General features: G+C 39.5%; 1 protein-coding gene across 1 annotated transcript in view; it reads left to right on the top strand.

Annotated features, from left to right (window-relative positions):
- The window catches only part of LOC120528884 (zinc finger protein 883-like), a 147,072-nt gene extending 141,856 nt beyond the window's left edge, over window positions 1-5,216 (top strand). The window contains exon 4 of the mRNA XM_039752960.1: window positions 4,575-5,216. Coding sequence (XP_039608894.1) covers window positions 4,575-5,216 — 642 coding nt within the window. The remainder of the gene's footprint in view (window positions 1-4,574) is intronic.
- The last annotated feature ends 13,928 nt before the right edge of the window (window positions 5,217-19,144 follow it).

Raw genomic sequence — 19,144 nt, forward strand, 5'->3', positions numbered from 1 at the left:
CACACTCCTCCGCCCACTCCACTCCATCCTCCTCTCCTACCCTTTCCTACTCAACTCTCCCTGATCAAATATTTTTGTTTGCTAAAAAAGGGGGGAATGTGGAAGACGAATGTTCTCTTCGTTCCCTTGTACTAATTCATGTCTGAGAAGTAAGCTTTACAAAACCAAGTAATAGCATGCTTTGTTTTAGCAAACAGAAAAATGTTTGTGCAAAGGACTCAAGGTCTGAGCATTCCACACATGAGTCTGCCTTATCACGTTTTCCCTTAGCTTACATCTGAACGCCATAACAAAAGGAGCCAAGAAATCAAGTTGCACAAGGGGCGTTGAAGGGGCTAAAGGTTTGTGTATAATAAATGTGTTGACTGTTACATTTTATAATGATATTAAATTACGCATTCTAGGGGTATAAAACTGGACCCCACCCAACAGACGGGGTTCAGAAGAGCCCTGACGCTGTCATGCATATTTGATTGTCTGCTTTTCTGAAACTCTTCTCACCGTGACTCTGAAAATAAAGCTGCTTTATAACCGCACCTGCTGTCGGGTCTGAGATTTCGTCCACAACATTACAACCCGAAAATAAACAAAAATGTAGAGAGGCCCATGATCAAATGAACGGTAAAAAAGTAAGAGCGAAGCGATGGTGACTTATTGAAACAGGCAGGCCAGAGCACAATAGCACGGGGTTCGATGTAGTGCCCGTCAAGTCGATCTAAAATGCACGCTCAGATTCGAAAAAATATATCTTTTCAAGTTCTATTTGGATATAAGTAGGTTCTATTTAGTGACAGAAATATCTTTGTAGGAATGTAAGTTGAATTTAGTCTTTACATTTCTATGGTGAAGAAAAATGTATGCAATGATGACTAAATTTAACTTACATCCCTACCAAAGATATTTCTGTCGACTAAATAAAACTTACTTATATTTAAAATTTAAATAGAACTTGAACAGATACAATAGTTCATAATAGCCAAGCAGCACTAAGTGCACGTAAGAGCGGAAGTCATCTGTTTTAACAAGCAGCGTATTGCACTGATACGAAATAGCCTGCCCATTTAATTATTTAGGAATGGATAGAAAAATTAAGAATTTGTACAAATAATGTTTTTCATTTTTCTTCCTCGATGGATTCTGGCACCCCCAGCAACAGCTGCTTGCACTCCAAAGGGTGTATATATACAGGGTGGGCCATTTATATGGATACACCTTAATAAAATGGGAATGGTTGGTGATATTAACTTCCTGTTTGTGGCACATTAGTATATGTGAGGGGGAAAACTTTTCAAGATGGGTGGTGACCATGGTGGCTATTTTGAAGTCGGCCATTTTGGATCCAACTTTTGTTTTTTCAATAGGAAGAGGGTCATGTGACACAACAAACTTATTGGGAATTTCACAAGAAAAACAATGATGTGCTTGGTTTTAATGTAACTTTATTCTTTCATGAGTTATTTACAGGTTTCTCTTTGTTTACAGCCATTGACATGTTGCAGAGGTTAACATGTGAGGAGCGTATAAAAATTGTGTTAATGTCTGGTGAACGCAGTAACAGGGTCATTGCAGCAGATTTCAATGCAAGACAGCCTACGAGACCACCCATCTCCCATGCTACATTTAACAAACTGCTTGCTAAGTTTCGTGAAACTGGTTCAGTGTTGGATTTGCCAAAATGTGGACGCATGAAAACTGTCACTAATGAAGAAACATCAGTGGCTGTGCTAGCTTCATTCAGCAAGAGCCCACAGCATAGCACTCACCGCATGTCACTGGAGAGTGGCATTAGTCGAACATCCCTTCGGCGGATATTAGCTACTCACAAATGACACCCTTACAAACTCCAGCTACTGCAGCATCTCAACGAGGATGACCCAGATCGGCGCACTGAATTTGCAGAATGGGCAAAACAAAAATTGGAACAGGACCTTCAGTTTATATATTATAGTAGTATATATATATATATATATATATATATATATATATATATATATATATATATATATATATATACAGTACAGGCCAAAAGTTTGGACACACCTCCTCATTCAATGTGTTTTCTTTATTTTCATGACCATTTACAGTGGTGTGAAAAACTATTTGCCCCCTTCCTGATTTCTTATTCTTTTGCATGTTTGTCACACAAAATGTTTCTGATCATCAAACACATTTAACCATTAGTCAAATATAACACAAGTAAACACAAAATGCAGTTTTTAAATGATGGTTTTATTATTTAGGAGAAAAAATCCAAACCTACATGGCCCTGTGTGAAAAAGTAATTGCCCCCTTGTTAAAAAAGAACCTAACTGTGGTGTATCACACCTGAGTTCAATTTCCGTTGCCACCCCCAGGCCTGATTACTGCCACACCTGTTTCAATCAAGAAATCACTTCAATAGGAGCTGCCTGACACAGAGAAGTAGACCAAAAGCACCTCAAAAGCTAGACATCATGCCAAGATCCAAAGAAATTCAGGAACAAATGAGAACAGACGTAATTGAGATCTATCAGTCTGGTAAAGGTTATAAAGCCATTTCTAAAGCTTTGGAACTCCAGCGAACCACAGTGAGAGCCATTATCCACAAATGGCAAAAACATGGAACAGTGGTGAACCTTCCCAGGAGTGGCCGGCCGACCAAAATTACCCCAAGAGCGCAGTTGTGTTGTGCAGAAGTCAGGTTAGTTGGACGATCATTTATTTTTCAACAGGACAATGACACCAAACACACCTCCAGGCTGTGTAAGGGCTATTTGACCAAGTAGTTTTGATGCCTTAAGTGAGAATCTACCAATGTAAATGGTCATGAAAATAAAGAAAACACATTGAATGAGGAGGTGTGTCCAAAGTTTTGGCCTGTACTGTATATGTATATATGTATATATATATATTTTTATGTTTATGTGTATGTATATATATGTTTATGTGTGTGTGTATGTGTATATATATATATATATATATATATATATATATATATATATATGTATATATGTGTGTGTGTGTGTGTGTGTGTATACTATATATATATATATCTTTCTTTTCTTGATCTTGATCTTGATCACAAGTCGGCATTTCTTACCGCTACACCACACGACCTATCATATCAATAGCCTATCCTAACCTACTTTGTTTTTCTTCTGTTATATTCTTGAATACACATGCTCTTGTTTTGTTATACTAGTACCTTTTGTGGAAGTGTTTATTTGATTTTTGAATTTCAGGCTTCACACATTACACACTTCATGTCTACATTGTGGCAATTAGTACTAAAACATGAAAAATGTATCTGTTTTAACAATGTGTTTACATAGATTGTTGTAGACACGCAACACACTTGAAATGTATTTATTCCAAATGACGATCTATTATTTACCCTCTACAACTGCAGGCACTTCACTCCAAGATAAACACTTAGTACTGAGAAGCTTCTTAGCGAATTCAACTTCGGACTGTGGGCGGGTGGATGGGATAGCAGGCTGCTTGTGCTGATAGACACATTTACAACACAAAAGATGCTGATGGAGAGGTGCGAAGGCATTTAAGGTGGGACGGGATTATGGGTTTTTTCATAGGCTTCGGGAATTCTAGTGTTAAAGACCACCTTGTTCGCATGTTTTTCTGTTGTTTGACAATGAAATTAAACTCTTAATACTTGTGTAAGTGGTCTCATAATACACCTTACACCCCATCACCTTCACATTTAAAGTCTCAGTTGCTCAATCTGCAGATCACACACTTTCCACTATTTTTATGAGCCAAGAAAGATGTTTGGGTTCCTTAAATATCAAAGTGCACCCAGAAACATGGCTTATCTAAGCACTTTGGGTATATTGAACCGACTGAACCTCAATTTGACAACAATGCTTATTTAAGAGAGACTTAATCATCAAAGTCACAATTTCATCAGCACTCTTCTTGGATTACCTCAGGAATGGGACTGAGGGGTCAGTGAGTAACATCAGCCGGTGTGCCACCTCTGGTTTATTTATCTGAAAACATTTAACAAAACTCTTTGTATCATTGCAGATGTTCTGGAGAGTGGCAACTTCTCTCCATCTTCATTTACCGAGACTTCTCTTCAGTGCAAACTGCAGCAAAAACAGGACAAAGAGAAGATGAAGAAATCAACAAGAGGATCAGAGAATTTGACAGAGGCCTCTTTCCAGTGCATTTCTTTTCCTGCGAGAGACGCCATCAATACTGACCAACAACAAGAGCATTGCACAGATCAGGGGGCTTTGTATGATGGCCGAGACTTTGGGCAAACTTTAAAAAATGAGTCAGACTGTAAAGATCTCAAGTTGTTTCATACAAGACAAAGGCCATATTGCTGTTGTGAATGTGACAAGACGTTCACTTGTAAGGGAGATCTTCAGAGGCACAAAGCAATTCATACTGGACAGAAACCTCATTGCTGCTCTGATTGTGGTAAACGATTTTTTGACAGATTTTCTATCCAAAGACATACAAGAATTCACACTGGAGAAAAGCTGTATCGCTGCTCAGAATGTAACAAAAGATTCATTAAACTCAGCTCTCTTCAGAGCCACACAATAATTCATAATGGAGAAAAGCCATATTGCTGTTCTGAATGTGGCAAAAGATTCATTAAACTTATCTCTCTTAAGAATCACAAAAGAATTCATACAGGAGAGAAGCCATATGGTTGTTCTGAATGTGGCAAACAGTTTTCACAAAGAAGCCATCTTCAGAGCCACCAAAGAATTCACACAGGAGAGAAGCCATATGTCTGTTTAGAATGTGGCCAAGGATTTGCTAATTCTAGCAGTTTCCAAAGACATTTGCGAGTTCATACTGGAAAAAGACCATTTGCTTGTTCTGAATGTGGGAAACAATTTCTTGACCATTATGATCTTCAGCGATACAGACGAGTTCATACTGGAGAAAAGCCATATGGCTGTTCTGATTGTGGGAAACAATTCAGTGACAGTAGCCATCTTCAGAATCACAAAAGAATTCATACTGGAGAGAAACCACATGACTGTTCTGAATGCGGCAAACAGTTTTCACAAAGAAGCCATCTTCAGCGCCACAAAAGAATTCACACAGAAGAAAAGTCATATGTCTGTTCCAAATGTGGCAAAGAATTTCCCAGAAGTAGCTCTCTTCAGAATCACAAAATAATTCATACAGGAGAGAAGCCATATGTTAGTTTTAAATGTGACCAACAGTTTCCCACAAGTAGCAGCATTTAGAGGCACAAAGGAATTCCGCAAACAGTTTTCACGAAGAAGGCATCTTCAATATCACATACAAATCCACACTGTTCTGCAGTTATGAAGTGGCAGAAGAAGTCATTTCCACAGACACTTTAGAATCCCCAGTAGAGAGAAGCCTTACTGTTGAACTGAGTGTGGTTAAAGAATCTCAGACCACCGTGGATTTCATGTCCATAAAAGAATTCACACTCAGTTCTGAGTGTTTTGTGTGTTTCTCAGACAGCAGAAGTCTTAATGGCCACTTGATAATTAACAGTGGAGAAGCCCAGAAGGAATTGGTTGTCGGGGGAAGAATGAAGTAATGGAGGAAGGATTGAAATGTAAGCCTCCTAACTACTCAGGTCCTGATGAGTACCTTCATGTGGTGGCCTCTTGCGTATAAGACTGATAACTTGTTAAGGCACAATACTTCTGTGGCATAGTGGTTAAGACTTTGGATCTCAAATCCCTAGGTTGTGGATTCAAATCCCACTGCTGACACTGTGACCATGAGCATGTCACCTCACCTACCTGTGACACAAGTGATGCATCTTTATAATAATAACAAAAAGACACATTTGTTTGGTATTATAGTCAATTGGGGACTTTAACTACCCGAATATTAACTGAGTTAACTTTGCCTAAGATCTTAAGCTGCATCAGGTAATGTCTGTCACAAATAGATGGTGTTGTATTTCAGCCAGGGTTCCACCCATGGCTGGGGTTCAAAGGTCTCACTTTTGTGTCTTTTGTTAATGTTTTATGTTGTGCATTTTTAAGTTTCTTTGTGCCAATGTGTATTCTGCTGTGTTTCTTGTGTTGTGTGGGTGGTTTCCTAAGAGGTGAGGTCACTTGTCTATAACCACGCCCACAGTCCCCTACAGTTCATTGTGAAGGCACTTGTGGTGTAGAGAGTTTTTTTTCTTCTTCTTGACCTTTTGTAATTTTTCTGTTTTTTTTTTTGTTTTTTTTTTGTTTTTGGTTCTTTTGTTTATTGGTTCTTTTGTTTTTGTTTTTTTTTGCCTGTCATATTTGGATTGGGACTTTGTTTGCTATTGGGATTGCCTATTTTGAAGTTGCTACCTTCTGTGGACTTTGCCTTGCCCTCCTATTTTTGATAAGCAGGGCTTCTTGTAGAAATAAACCTTTTATTTATAAAGATTCTTTGTTGCCCCTTATGTGACTTGCCAAGATTTGAAGGTTATTACCCCCTCTAGTGGGTATTTTGAGTAATATTTGGGGTGTTTTAGTTTGGGAACTCTGGTTCATAACAGATGATGTTTGAATGTTGTGGTAAATTATTCTACTCAGTGATTCCAGTGCTCCTTTATCTGAGTTGATCTTTTCTATAAGCAGGCAAACAACTTGGCAGAGGAGCAGTGACAGCATGTGCCACATTTGAGTACCATGTGTTGGTGTCCTCATCCAGAAACTCCCACCTGTCCTCATCCAGAAACTCCCACCAGTGCTTCATAACAGTAAGGGATGAAGACAGCAGCTGAAATGAAGTTCTGTATTCTAGAAATCTGACCCAGAGAATCTCGACTATTCACAATATTGCATATGGAGAACCACGCGGTTCTACGGTGGATTTAGGAAGTGTTCAGCCCCCTTTGACTTTTTCACATTTTCTATGTTGCAGCCCTGTGTTAAAATAATTTAAATGTAATTATTATCTCTCGTTAAGGAACACTTGATACCCGAAGACTGACAAAGCACAAAAAGGATTTAAGAAGTGTTGGCAAATTCATTAAAGTGAAGGAGAGGAGGATTTGTATTTGGAGAAGTTCTTGACCATTTCACTCAGTGCTGTCAAATTGGGTCGTATTAATGTGGGCTCACTGAGACCCCCGGTAAGTGCAGTCTACCATTTTTAAAGCCTTTACAATCAATCTACACGTTTATGATAAACAAGGAGTGATTTGTGTTTCTTCTCAGTGACAGATCCTTAAAAATACCAAGAACTGCATGTACTGCAAGAGTTGTTATGACCACCTAATTTGATATCCTGTGCTTGTTGTAGATTTGACAGAAGGGACAAATGCTCCTCACACACAAGTGCCAAATCAGGGATATAAAGGAAAACAAACTCTGTTTTAAACTGACCTGATGCAGGAGCCTTCTACCTACACTGGAAGTTGGAAAATTAGTGACGTTGGAAAGTTCAATATGGCGGCCAACAGTGGTGTCATACCATCAAAATAAGTATGTACATCGGTTTCAGTTAGCACAGGGAAGCCACCTACCAAATTTCGTGAAGATAGGGCCATGAATAAGAAAGTTCAACACGGCGGACGTTGTTGACTGTTATGACCGTTACGCATAGAATTTAGAAATGAAACCTGCTTAACTTTTGTAAGTAAGCTGTAAGGAATGAGCCTGCCAAATTTCAGCCTTCTACCTACACGGGAAGTTGGAAAATTAGTGACATTTGGAAAATTCAATATGGAGGCCGACAGTGGCATCATACCACCGAAATAAGTATGTACATCGGTTTTGGTTAGCGCAGGGAAGCCACCTACCAAATTTCGTGAAGATGGAAAATTAGTGACGTTGGAAAGTTCAAAATGGTGGCCGACAGTGGCGTCATACCACCGAAATAAGTACATACATTGGTTTCGGTTAGTGCAGGGAAGCTGCCTACCAAATTTTGTGAAGATGGGACCATAAATAAGAAAGTTTAACATGGCGGACGTTGTCTACCGTTATCGACCGTTATGACCGTTACATGTAGAGTCTCGAAATGAAACCTGCTTAACTTTTGTAAGTAAGCTGTAAGAAATAAGCCTGCCAAATTTCAGCCTTCTACCTACACGGGAAGTTGGAGAATTAGTGGTGAGTGAATGAGTCAGTGAGAGCTTTGCCTTTTATTAGTATAGATATTATTCTTTTACATATTTTTCATGTTTTGTCATTTATTGGTTTTTTTTTTTATTTTTCAGTCATACTTTGGTCAATTTTGTCATTTGTATTATTTATAACTTTTTTTTCCATTTCTCTATTTTCATTATCGACCCATGGGGAATTGTAATCAGAATATAAATTTAATGTCACTGTGTTCTGTACAAAAAATATTTTATAAATCCACTCACATGTACAGGCCAAAGTTAGCACACAGTTGCTCTCAGCATTTAGAACTGCTAGGCAAGCATTTGAAGAAAGAAAGGGACAACTCTGAAAATAGGCATTGTACTATTTCTGTATGTTAGAGATAAAATTGAATCCTCTCCTTGCCTTGTTTGGAGTGGCATGATTTATGTAAGTGGGGCACTACACATGGAGAAAACAGTATAAAAGACTTGGACAGCAGCCAAACACCTCAAAGCCGACAGACGGATGGGAGTTATCGTCATCCGTCCTGAAAATCCTTCCATCACAGCGACAGAATTGGCAGACTGTATACATCGAGATCCCACCTTGATAAAAGTCTTGCTATGGCTTCTTTGTCTGTAATGCGGCGTAAATCGTCATTAAAGAAAGCTAAATTATTTTCTCTTATGTGATTTCTTACCGCCGTATCACTATGGGAGAGGTATCCCTTTTAATATCATATCTATATAGTTTCAGGTTACTTAAAATGGCGCAATTACAAAAGAACTTATTCCAACTTGTGAGCTATCTCCCCCTAGAGGAAATAAAGGGGGAAGTACTTCAAAGACCTCCTCAGTCCCACTAACATGCATTCCAATGGGGAAGCAGAACCTGGGGACTTGGAGGTGGGCTCTCCCATCTCTTGGACTGAGGTCACCAAGGTGATCAAAAACTCCTTGATGGCAGGGCCCTATGGGAGGATGAGATACGCCTGGAGTTCCTCAAGACTCTTAGTTGACAAGCCTTTGCAACATCGCATGGACATTGGGGACAGTTCCTCTGAATTGACAGACCAGGGTGGTGGTCCCCCTCTGTAAAAAGGGGGAACGGAGCTTGTGTTCCAGCTACAGAGGGATGACACTCCTCAGCCTCCCTGGAAATGCCTATTCGGGGATCCTGGAGAGGAGAGTCTGTCAGATATTTGAACCTCGGATTCAGGAGGAACAGTCTGGTTTTTGTCCTAGTTGTGGAACAGTGGATCAGCTCTACACCCTTGGCAGGGTCCTGGAGGGTGCATAGGAGTTTGCCCAACCCATCTACATGTGTGTCGTGGGCTTGGAAAAGGCGGTCAATCGTCTCCCTCAGGGAATCCTGTGGAGCGTGCTCCGGGAGTATGGGGTACTGGACCCCCTGATAAGGAATGTTCGGTCCCCGTTCAACCGGTGTCAGAGCTTGGTCCACATTGCTGGCAGCAAGTTGAACCTGTTTCCGGTAAAAGTTGGACTCCAACAGGGCTGCCCTTTGTCTCTGATTCTGTTCATAACTTTTATGCACAGAATTTCTGTGCACAGCCAGGGCGTTGAGGGGTTCCGGTTTGGTGGGCTCAGGATTGGGTCACTGCTTGTTGCAGATGATGTTGTCCTGTTTACTTCATCAGGCCGTGATCTTCAGCTCTCTCTGGATTGGTTCGCAGCCAAGAGTGCAGTGGCTGGGATGGGAATCAGCACCTCCAAATCCGAGACCATGGTCCTCAGCCAGAAAAGGGTGGAGTGCCGTCTTAGGGTTGGAGGTGAGATCTTGCCCCAAGTAGAGGAGTTCAAGTATCTTGGGGTCTTGTTCAAGAGTGAGGGAAGAATGGAGTGGGAGATCAACAGGTGGATCGGTGCAGCATCTGCAGTGATGCGGGCTCTGCATCAGTCTGTCGTGGTGAAAAAGGAGCTGAGCGGAATGGTGGTCATGAGCTGTGGGTTGCGACCGAAAGAATGAGATTGTGAGTACACGTGGCTGAAATGAGTTTCTTACACAGGGTGTCTGGGCTTTCCTTTAAAGATAGGGTGATAGCTCAGTCATCCAGGAAGAACTCAGAGTAGAGCCGCTGCTCCTCCGCATCGAGAGGAGTCAGATAAGGTGGCTCGGGCATCTGATCAGGATGTCTGCTGGACGCCTCCCTGGTGAGGTGCACATCTAACTGTGAGGAGGCACCGGGGAAGACCTAGCACATGCTGCAGGGACTATGTCTCCCGGCTGGCCTGGGAACGCCCGCGGGATTCCCCCAGAAGAAGGAAGAATGTACTTATTCTTCCTTTTTTTGTCTGGACTTTTGGGATGGTTCTTGCTTTATGAAGAACAGCTTTTCTTTTTCTATCATGAGTTTTATTTGGCTTTGCTGTCTCTCATTGCATTTCTGAATCACATCCAGGGCTCTGTCTTTAATGATCAATTCCCATTTATCAAACATTTCTATTCTTTAAGGCCCTCAACTACAGCATCCTCGTGTATTTCCACATACAATCTTCCTAACTTCCTGTATTTCACTCATATCACCAGTGCCTTCTACTGGCCACCTGCCGCTGCTCTGTTTATTCCACCATTTACGTTCTTTTTTTTTTAAATTGAACCCTGTTTTCTGTTCTATGTAGCATCACGGAGAGCCGCCTTTCTTTCCTTTTGGTACATAATCCTCCAAACAGAGGCTCCTCATTCACAAAATTATTTTTTTAATACATTCCCTATCGTGGCCTCCCCAATTTCGTTTCACTCCAAATTTCTTCGATCCCTGGACACTTTTTACTACTTTTTACTACTTGTAAATTTCCCCTTGGGATTAATAAAGTATCTATCTATCTATCTATCTATCTATCTATCTATCTATCTATCTATCTATCTATCTATCTATCTAAATAAACCGTGGAAGTCAAAAACAGAATAGCAAAGTTTTCCAGTTTCAATCCTCTTTTAATATTCATTTTCATCCCTCTACCTTACTTATGAAACAGCATCTAAGCATTTCATCAATTCAGCCAACCGTTTCTTTTTTGTGTCGTGTAAAGAGGCACCCCATTGTAAAATATTATTATTATCATTATATTTATTTATTTATTTATTTATTTATTTATTTATTTTTAGTTTTTCTGTTAGGAAAAAGAAAATTCTGCCAGGGAACAAATAAAAGCATGATTTAAACACAGGGCACTGAATCTGTGAAGCCCCAGTGCTAAGTACTGCGCTACCTGACAGTTTGATTTATTTTTATTTTAGGCCATCAGACCTTACTGTATTCATTGTTAATTAGTATTGGCTAATTTTATTTTTGTACATTTTATCTTTTTTCTTTCTTTATCCTGTAAAGCACTTTGAGCTCCATCATTTGTATGTAAGCGTGCCATAGAGATAAATGTTGCTGTTGCTGATGATGACAAGTCAAGTAACAAGCTCCTGACAAACAGCAGTCCATATGTTACACATTTTCTTCACTCTCTTTAGCTCTTATAGTCTTTATTAAAAATAAGGATTAGAATGACAAGAAAACTTACCCATTTTTAATGTCAACATACAAACCAGTGCAGTAATATCTTTGTGAGATCAGATCTGTAAATTCTACAAGAAGCACCAATGGCACTGGCAGGAAATTCTTTGAAAATATCCTTTTCCTCTTCAAATTTAACAAACAACTTTTCAATCCTTCTTGTTGCCCTGCTTGTCTATTTTGATGTATTAAAGGTCATCTCCTTGAGAAATGATATTCACACAGCAATTAATAATACAATACAATGTCAAACACTGCAAAGAAAACCCCAAAATGGTCCTTTTCTTCATTTAAGTTGACTTCCTCACTTGATGTAACTCTTATAACATCGCACACCACAAATCATCTACAAAGACATCGATTAGTACCCGCTTTTAAACACCTTTAACATCAGTAGTGTCCACCACCATCTAGTCATTTTGTAAAAGAGGCCCACTGGCATGGGACAGAAAACAAAAACAAGAATGGAAGAAACGCCCGTCTAGTGCTTGCCACACTCACACTCATTCACACTTTTACATTTTAAAAGTGCCAGCTAACAAAATGGCACATTTTTCAGATTCGTATTAAAACCCAGAAAATGTCTTAATGGACACAGAGGATAAGACTGACCAGTCTGGGAATTGATGTCAAGCCTCTAATTCAGTGAAGTGGCAGTAAAAACATCACGAGTATTAAAAAGCTCATCATAAATACCAAGAAACTCAAAGATACAATGATAAATACAATTTTTATTTATAGAGCACAATTTAAAAACAACCGAGGTTGACCAAAGTGCTTTACAACACTATTAATAAATACACGGTAAAACAGACACAAATTATAAAACATGATATCACACAAGCTGTAAACACAGGCGAAGTTCCTAAGGCCAAAAACACAGAACAATAGTTCAAGAGATGTTGAACGCCAAGGAAAATAGATACGTTTTAAGAGTGCACTTAAAAACAGACAAGGTTGGAGCAGTTCTGATGTGAAACGGGAGATCATTCCATAACTTTGGACCAACAACAGAGAAGGCACGGTCACCTCTGCTTTTTAGTCTTTACCTAGGCACTTGCAACAAATTAAAATTAGTAGATCTGAGTGATCTTAGTGGAATGTAAGGCTGTAACAAATCAGTTAAGTACTGTGGGGCCAGACTATGTAAAGATTTAAAAACAAACATTAGGATTTTGTAATCAATTCTATATTTAACTGGCAGCCAATGAAGTGAAATTAAAACCGGCGTAATATTCTCGTATTTGCACTTTCCTGTGAGAAGCCGGGCTGCTGCATTTTGGACTAACTGCAATCGAGAGACACAAGACTGAGAGACACCGACATATAAAGAGTTGCAGTAGTCAAGCCGAGATGTTACAAATGCGTGCATAGCTATTTCAAACTTCTTTAGAGATAGAAATGGCTTTACTTTTGAAAGAAGATGAATATGGTAAAAACAAGACTTAACCACTGTACTTATCTGCTTATCAAATTTGAGGTTACTGTCAAACAAAACACCCAGATTTCTGACACATGAGGTACTGTACGGTGATAGAGATGTACTTTTAAAATCATATACGCATTGATCAGTGGGACCAAACACTATGAATTCAGTTTTACTCTCATTGAGGCTCAAAAAGTTTGTTGCCAGCCAAAGTTTTAGCTCCTCCAAACAATCCAGAATAGGCTTAAAGGCATTCTTATTTCCACGCTTTAAAGGAATATAAATCTGAGTGTCATCTGCATACAGATGGAAAGAGACCCCATATTTACTAAAGATAGACCCTAATGGAAGCAGATAAAGAGAGAACAACGCTGGACCCAGAATCGATCCCTGAGGTACACCAGATCTTTACTGTATCTCAGAAGAGGAATGGTGCCCAATATTGACCACAAACCTCCTATCAGAAAGATATGACCTAAACCATTGTAATACTATGCCCGTAAACCAACGCACGTTTCGAGACGTGAAATTAGAACGTTATGATTGACCAGATCAAAGGCAGAGGTAAGGTCTAACAAAACCAAAGCCGTAAACTGGCCAGAGTCCGTAGTCAACATGACATCATTTAAAACTCGTAAGAGGGCTGACTCCGTGCTATGGCAAGATTTAAAACCAGACTGAAACTTTTCGCAAATAGAATTATAAGATAAATGTGACTGAAGCTGGTTTAAAACAACTCTCACAAGGATTTTAGATAAAAAAGGCAGATTTGAAATGGGACGGAAATTAGACAGCAGTGTGGAATCGAGATTTGTTTTTTTAAGATGAGGTCTCACTGTAGCAAGTTTGAAATCATGGGGAACAGTACCAGTTTGGAGACACTTGTTAATAACAGACAGCAGATCAGGGCCAACAGTGTCAATAATCTGCCTGAGAAAGCGTGGTGGAATAACATCCTGGGGACACATTGTGGATTTCAAACTAGACATAGTCCTAATCAAGGTGTTCAGGTTGAAAGACTCAAATCCAGACCAAATAGAACCAGAATATGGAGCTTCAACCAATTTATATGAAGACATTGACAATGTAGCTGTTATTTCAGAGATCTTATCATTAAAATAAACAGCAAAATTCTCACATAGAGTGACAGATACCTCAGGAAAAAGATTAACTTTTGGATGAAGTGCAGTCTCAATAGTAGAAAATAAAATATTTGGCTTATAGCTGTTTTGTGTTATTAACTCTGAGAAATATTTACACTTTGCTGCCTTAGCAGCTCGCTGAAAGGCAGAAAGAGAATCCCGTAGGATTTCATATGAAACTTGTAATTTGTCTTTTTTCCACTTTCGTTCTGCCTTTCTACAAGCCTGTCTAAGGGAACGAGTGGTATCATTATGCCAAAATACTGAATTTTGCTTACGTTTTTTCAACCTTTATGGTGCGATAGAATTTAAGATATTTAAACAATTATTATTAAAATTACTAAGATGTTCATTTGTATCCAAGCAACAGGTGAGAGAGTCCATAACCTGAGTAGCACTTAATAGTTCATACTTCGAAGAGAATTCTTCTCTTGAGCGATCCGTAAAAATACGAGTCCAGCGTAACAGTGATGATTGGCTTGGGTTATTTCCGTCGAACAACATAGAAAACCGAATAGGCAGATGGTCAGATATACAGCGTCCATGATCTTTATATCAAACAGTGACAGACCACGAGATAGGATCAAATCAATGTATGTCCCTGAGCATGAGTAGGTCCAGTCACCCATTGCACAAAATCAAAGGAATCAAGTATACTAAGAAAATCCTTTGAAAATGGTTTAGAGCCACAACACACATGGATGTTAAAATCTCCCAGTATTAAAATCCTGTCATAACTAACGACAATTTCACTCAGAAATTGAGCAAATTCATTAAGAAAATCCTTATTAACATTGGGTGGTCGATAGATGACAGCAAAAACAACAGGGTTCACTAGAGAAAGTTGAAACAGCAGAACTTCAAAACAGTTATAAGGCCCAGTTGACAGTCGGCTGCAGAGATACGAGTTTTTGAACACTGTAGCCAAGCCCCCACCACGGCCAGATAACCAAGGTGAATTTAAAAAGCTACAGCCCGGGGGCAGGAGTTCGGTGAAGGGACTTAAATCACCAGGTTTAATCCAAGTTTCGGTAATACATAAACCATCCAGGGTATGTAGAGTAAAAAAGTCATTTAAGATAAAAGTCTTATTTACCAGAGAGCGTGCGTTGATTAAAGCCACATGAAACGGCAACTCTCCCTGGGGTTGTGTGGATCTACGAATCGGTCGAAGATTAGACTCATTTACTCCACCACGACGAACACGCGGAGGAAAACGGCGCAAAGAAACAAGGCTGGGGACAACTGGTGAAGCCAGCGATACGATGCATCCAGCGAACGCCAATGAAGACGTAACCCGCGGATCATCCCAGTCCCGACAGACAGCAGGCAAGCAGAAGATCTCAAACAAGCTGCGACTCCACCTCGCTTTCCGCGTTTCCTCCTTCGCTTCCTCTTCCAGGGTAAGTCAGTAAGATGCCGACACTGGCAAACAGGGAAAATGCAGGAATGAGTGGGCCGCGGAAAGGGACAAGGCGCACAAGCGTCAATCCCAGATGACGCGCAAGTGTCGGTCCTAGCTGTTTCAAAAGCCACTCGAATGTTCAGAAGTGTTTGGCGGTCATAGACCAACGCCGTTTCACAGCTAGTAGTTAAAATAGACAATAATAAAAACATAAGCACTAAAAACAACAGAGACAGAGAGAGCGAAAAATGGCATGCCAGATACAACGGCGCCATCTTTTTTCCAAGTAGTTGGAAATGTGTAGGTTACTAAATGAACAATGAATGAATTAAAAATAAAGAAACTGCAGCTCTGGGTGTTTAGTGATCTTTGAGGTCAACTGATATTATTTAATTTTCCATTTCTTTGTTTGGCAGATGCGTTTATCCAAAGTGATTTACAAAAGAGATAAACGTAATCGAGTAACATCCTGATTCTGTTTGTTTAGCAAGTGGAACAAAACGATTAACAAATGTTGACAGCCAGGAGTGAAAATAACTAATAAAAGTCCAATCACAGATTAACACTTGATAAAGCAACTGAACTTAATCTAACGACAAATTAACACACAAAGATCACAGAGCAGAGTTTTTTGTTTTTTATCATTATATTATCATTATTATTTATTATCTTGAGATCATTTTGTATTATCATATTTTTTTTTATTCAACTTGTTTATTCTAAATAAGAAAGATTGACTTTACCTTTTATATTAAAATTTCCTGCGCGTAATTATAAATTAAATTTTACTTTTTTTAATTTTCCTACTGGGTATAACCCACTTATTATGTCCATCCATCCATTATCCAACCCGCTATATCTCAACTACAGGGTCATGGGGGTCTGCTGGAGCCAATCCCAGCCAACACAGGGCACAAGGCAGGAAACAAACCCCGGGTGGGGCGCCAGCCCACCGCAGTACTTATTATGTAATTTTTTATTTCAGAAATATGGTTTTTGTCCATTTTTCTAAATGAAAGATCTATTCTGTAAATAGTCTATTGGCTTAAGCACAAAATATATACAAAATGGTGAAAAAGTAATTTCTACAGTCCTAATAACCTTTTATTTAATTAAGTAGATCAACTTTAATTATGTAATCTGCGTTATGTACCAACAATTTTAGTAACATTTCAATAAAAAAAAAAAACAATGAAATGCTATTTTCCAAAATTCCATTGAAAACAAAAACGATAAGGAAAAAGCAGGAGAAGAAAATAGACACAAAAACTGCAGCAAACAAGATCTGAAATCTTTGCTGTCTTCCTCTAACAATATGATGCAAAGTCCACAAAGCACTAAAAATGTCTGACCTTTGAACCGCGTTTTTACTTGTGTCCGCCTCCACCGCTGACCATGTGACTGATTTTTTTTAACCTTTTCTCCTCCATCTGGTTATAAACCATGCTAGTTAGTAATAAATTTTTCAAGACAACATGTTTTGTTACAAAAAAAAAAGCTAAGAAATTTCCCAAGTTAATATGCAAAAGTTATGCTAAAACAACAAGAATACAAACTCACAGGGAAGTGTGACAGATAGAGGGCACTGTTGTCCCCTTGAACCCTCAGACCAGACACCAGATAAAAGTCCAAGATATTCATTTATTACAATAATAATAAACACAAATCACAATAATCAATCCTCCACACCTCTCAGCAGCTCAGTCACACTTCCTCCCAACTCGGCTCAAGCCGCTTGGGTTTCCCATCATCCTTTTAAAGTTCTCGACCCGGAAGTGCTTCTGATCCCCCTGTCCATGTGATTACCCAGCACTTCCGGGTCAGGTGAAAACTCCTCTTTTTCTTCAGCTCAGAAGTGCTTTGTTTCTTCCATCCTCGTGACAGGGAAGTACTTCTGGGCTATACGGAGAATACAAATCCTTGAGCCTCCCTGTAGCGTCGTCTGGTGGCCCTCATGGTATCCAGCAGGGCTGTGAAGGAAATCTCCAAGGTCCATGATGCCCTGCTGGATTTCGGGGCATCTCCATGTTGCAGGGAGGGCTCCACCTGTGTTATAGCTGTGATCAACTAAAGTAAGTAATGAAGTAATGGCGGAGAGTGGCCTGTGGTATTTGGTAATCTGACAATATCAGGTATGACAAGAAAATAAAAATCAAGTAGATAATCAAAGAAAGACAATCAGACAAGAAGACAAAGAGACAGGCAATTCTTTTGTTTTTGCTTTGCAATTGTCTTTATTTTACTTTAAAGGACATTCGTTTAATTCTTCTATTGTGGATATGATTGGTCTGGGAGGGTCCTTTTCTGGTAAAAGAGAAACAGGCAGTTAATCAAATTAGTAGAAAAACACAAAAATCATTGATATTTTATAGGAGACTTTTAAGGCTCTCATGTGAGTTCAGTGATATTGTGAATTAATAGAAAGAGACGAGAAAGAAGGTCCTGCTGCAGTGTGCCATCAAAGAGCTGGTGAAGGAATCAAACACAGGAGGAGGAGTAAGAAACCTGTCCTGTAAAAAGATACTCCTCTTTTGTCATATTAAATTTAAACAAAATATTTAGTGAAATTAATAATAACAGGAACCAAAAAGTAAGGACAAGTTTTCAAGAATGGGACCTCCTCTGTCCTTAAACTAACAACACACCTGTGAGATCCACAAATGTTTTTATGCCTGCAAACAAGTCAGTCAGCCCTTCATCTGGTCAAACATTTACCTCTGTAGGCCAAACATGCTTAACCGACTTATTGAAGTTAAGAAAAATCATCTTCAATATCCAAGACCTCCTCCAAGTCCTCCTCCAAGTCCTCCTCCAACTCCTCCTCCCATTCCTCCTCCTCCTCGTCCAGATCCAAATCTTTCACATGGTGGTTGCGGACTGTAAGGATTAAATAAAGATTTAAAGTCAGGATTTCCATCCCTTTCTTTTAACACTCTTCATGGATGAAAGGCTTTCTAGTTGTAGAATAGCTGGCATAGTAAACAGTTACAATTTGCTCTCATCTCATAATGAAGCACTTTATGCAGATTAGGACCTTACATTAAAATAAAAAAAAGAATAAATAAATAAAGTGAGTTATTGCCACCCTAGAGTCCTGCCTCCCGCAGCTTAGTGCACCTTTTTGTGTGAAGCTCATTTAAACAGCAGGCGGCCATTAAAGTCTCCTTCATTCACATCTCATTGAGCGGCCTGCTGTGCCCGTTTCAGGATGGAGGCTCAGGAGGTCTCTGTGAGTGAACTGAATACTGTGGGTCAACAGACACACACGCACACACACACTTGAAAGGCTTCAGCTGCTCACCTGACCTCCAATTCTCACTCTGTGTGTTAAAGATTAAAGAAGAGCATGGAGTTTGCAGCATAAAAATAACAAAGATCCTTTGTTATTGTGAATTTCCCAGATGACTAGAAGAAGGACGACTGTAAACACAAATCACTACTTGTAAGAGACCACCAGGGCTAACAATAAGAGAAAACAAAGTGGAAGACATCTTAAAGTGTTCAGTCAGCTCCTGAAATGTTCACAGTCAGAAGTCATTAAAGTGCACTGGAGACACCAAGCAGGGTTTGTACAAAGGTCACCTCACATCAGGACTAATCAGGACAGCGGCCACA

This window comes from Polypterus senegalus, chromosome 4, assembly GCF_016835505.1.
Source record: "Polypterus senegalus isolate Bchr_013 chromosome 4, ASM1683550v1, whole genome shotgun sequence".
NCBI classification, from domain to species: domain Eukaryota; kingdom Metazoa; phylum Chordata; class Cladistia; order Polypteriformes; family Polypteridae; genus Polypterus; species Polypterus senegalus.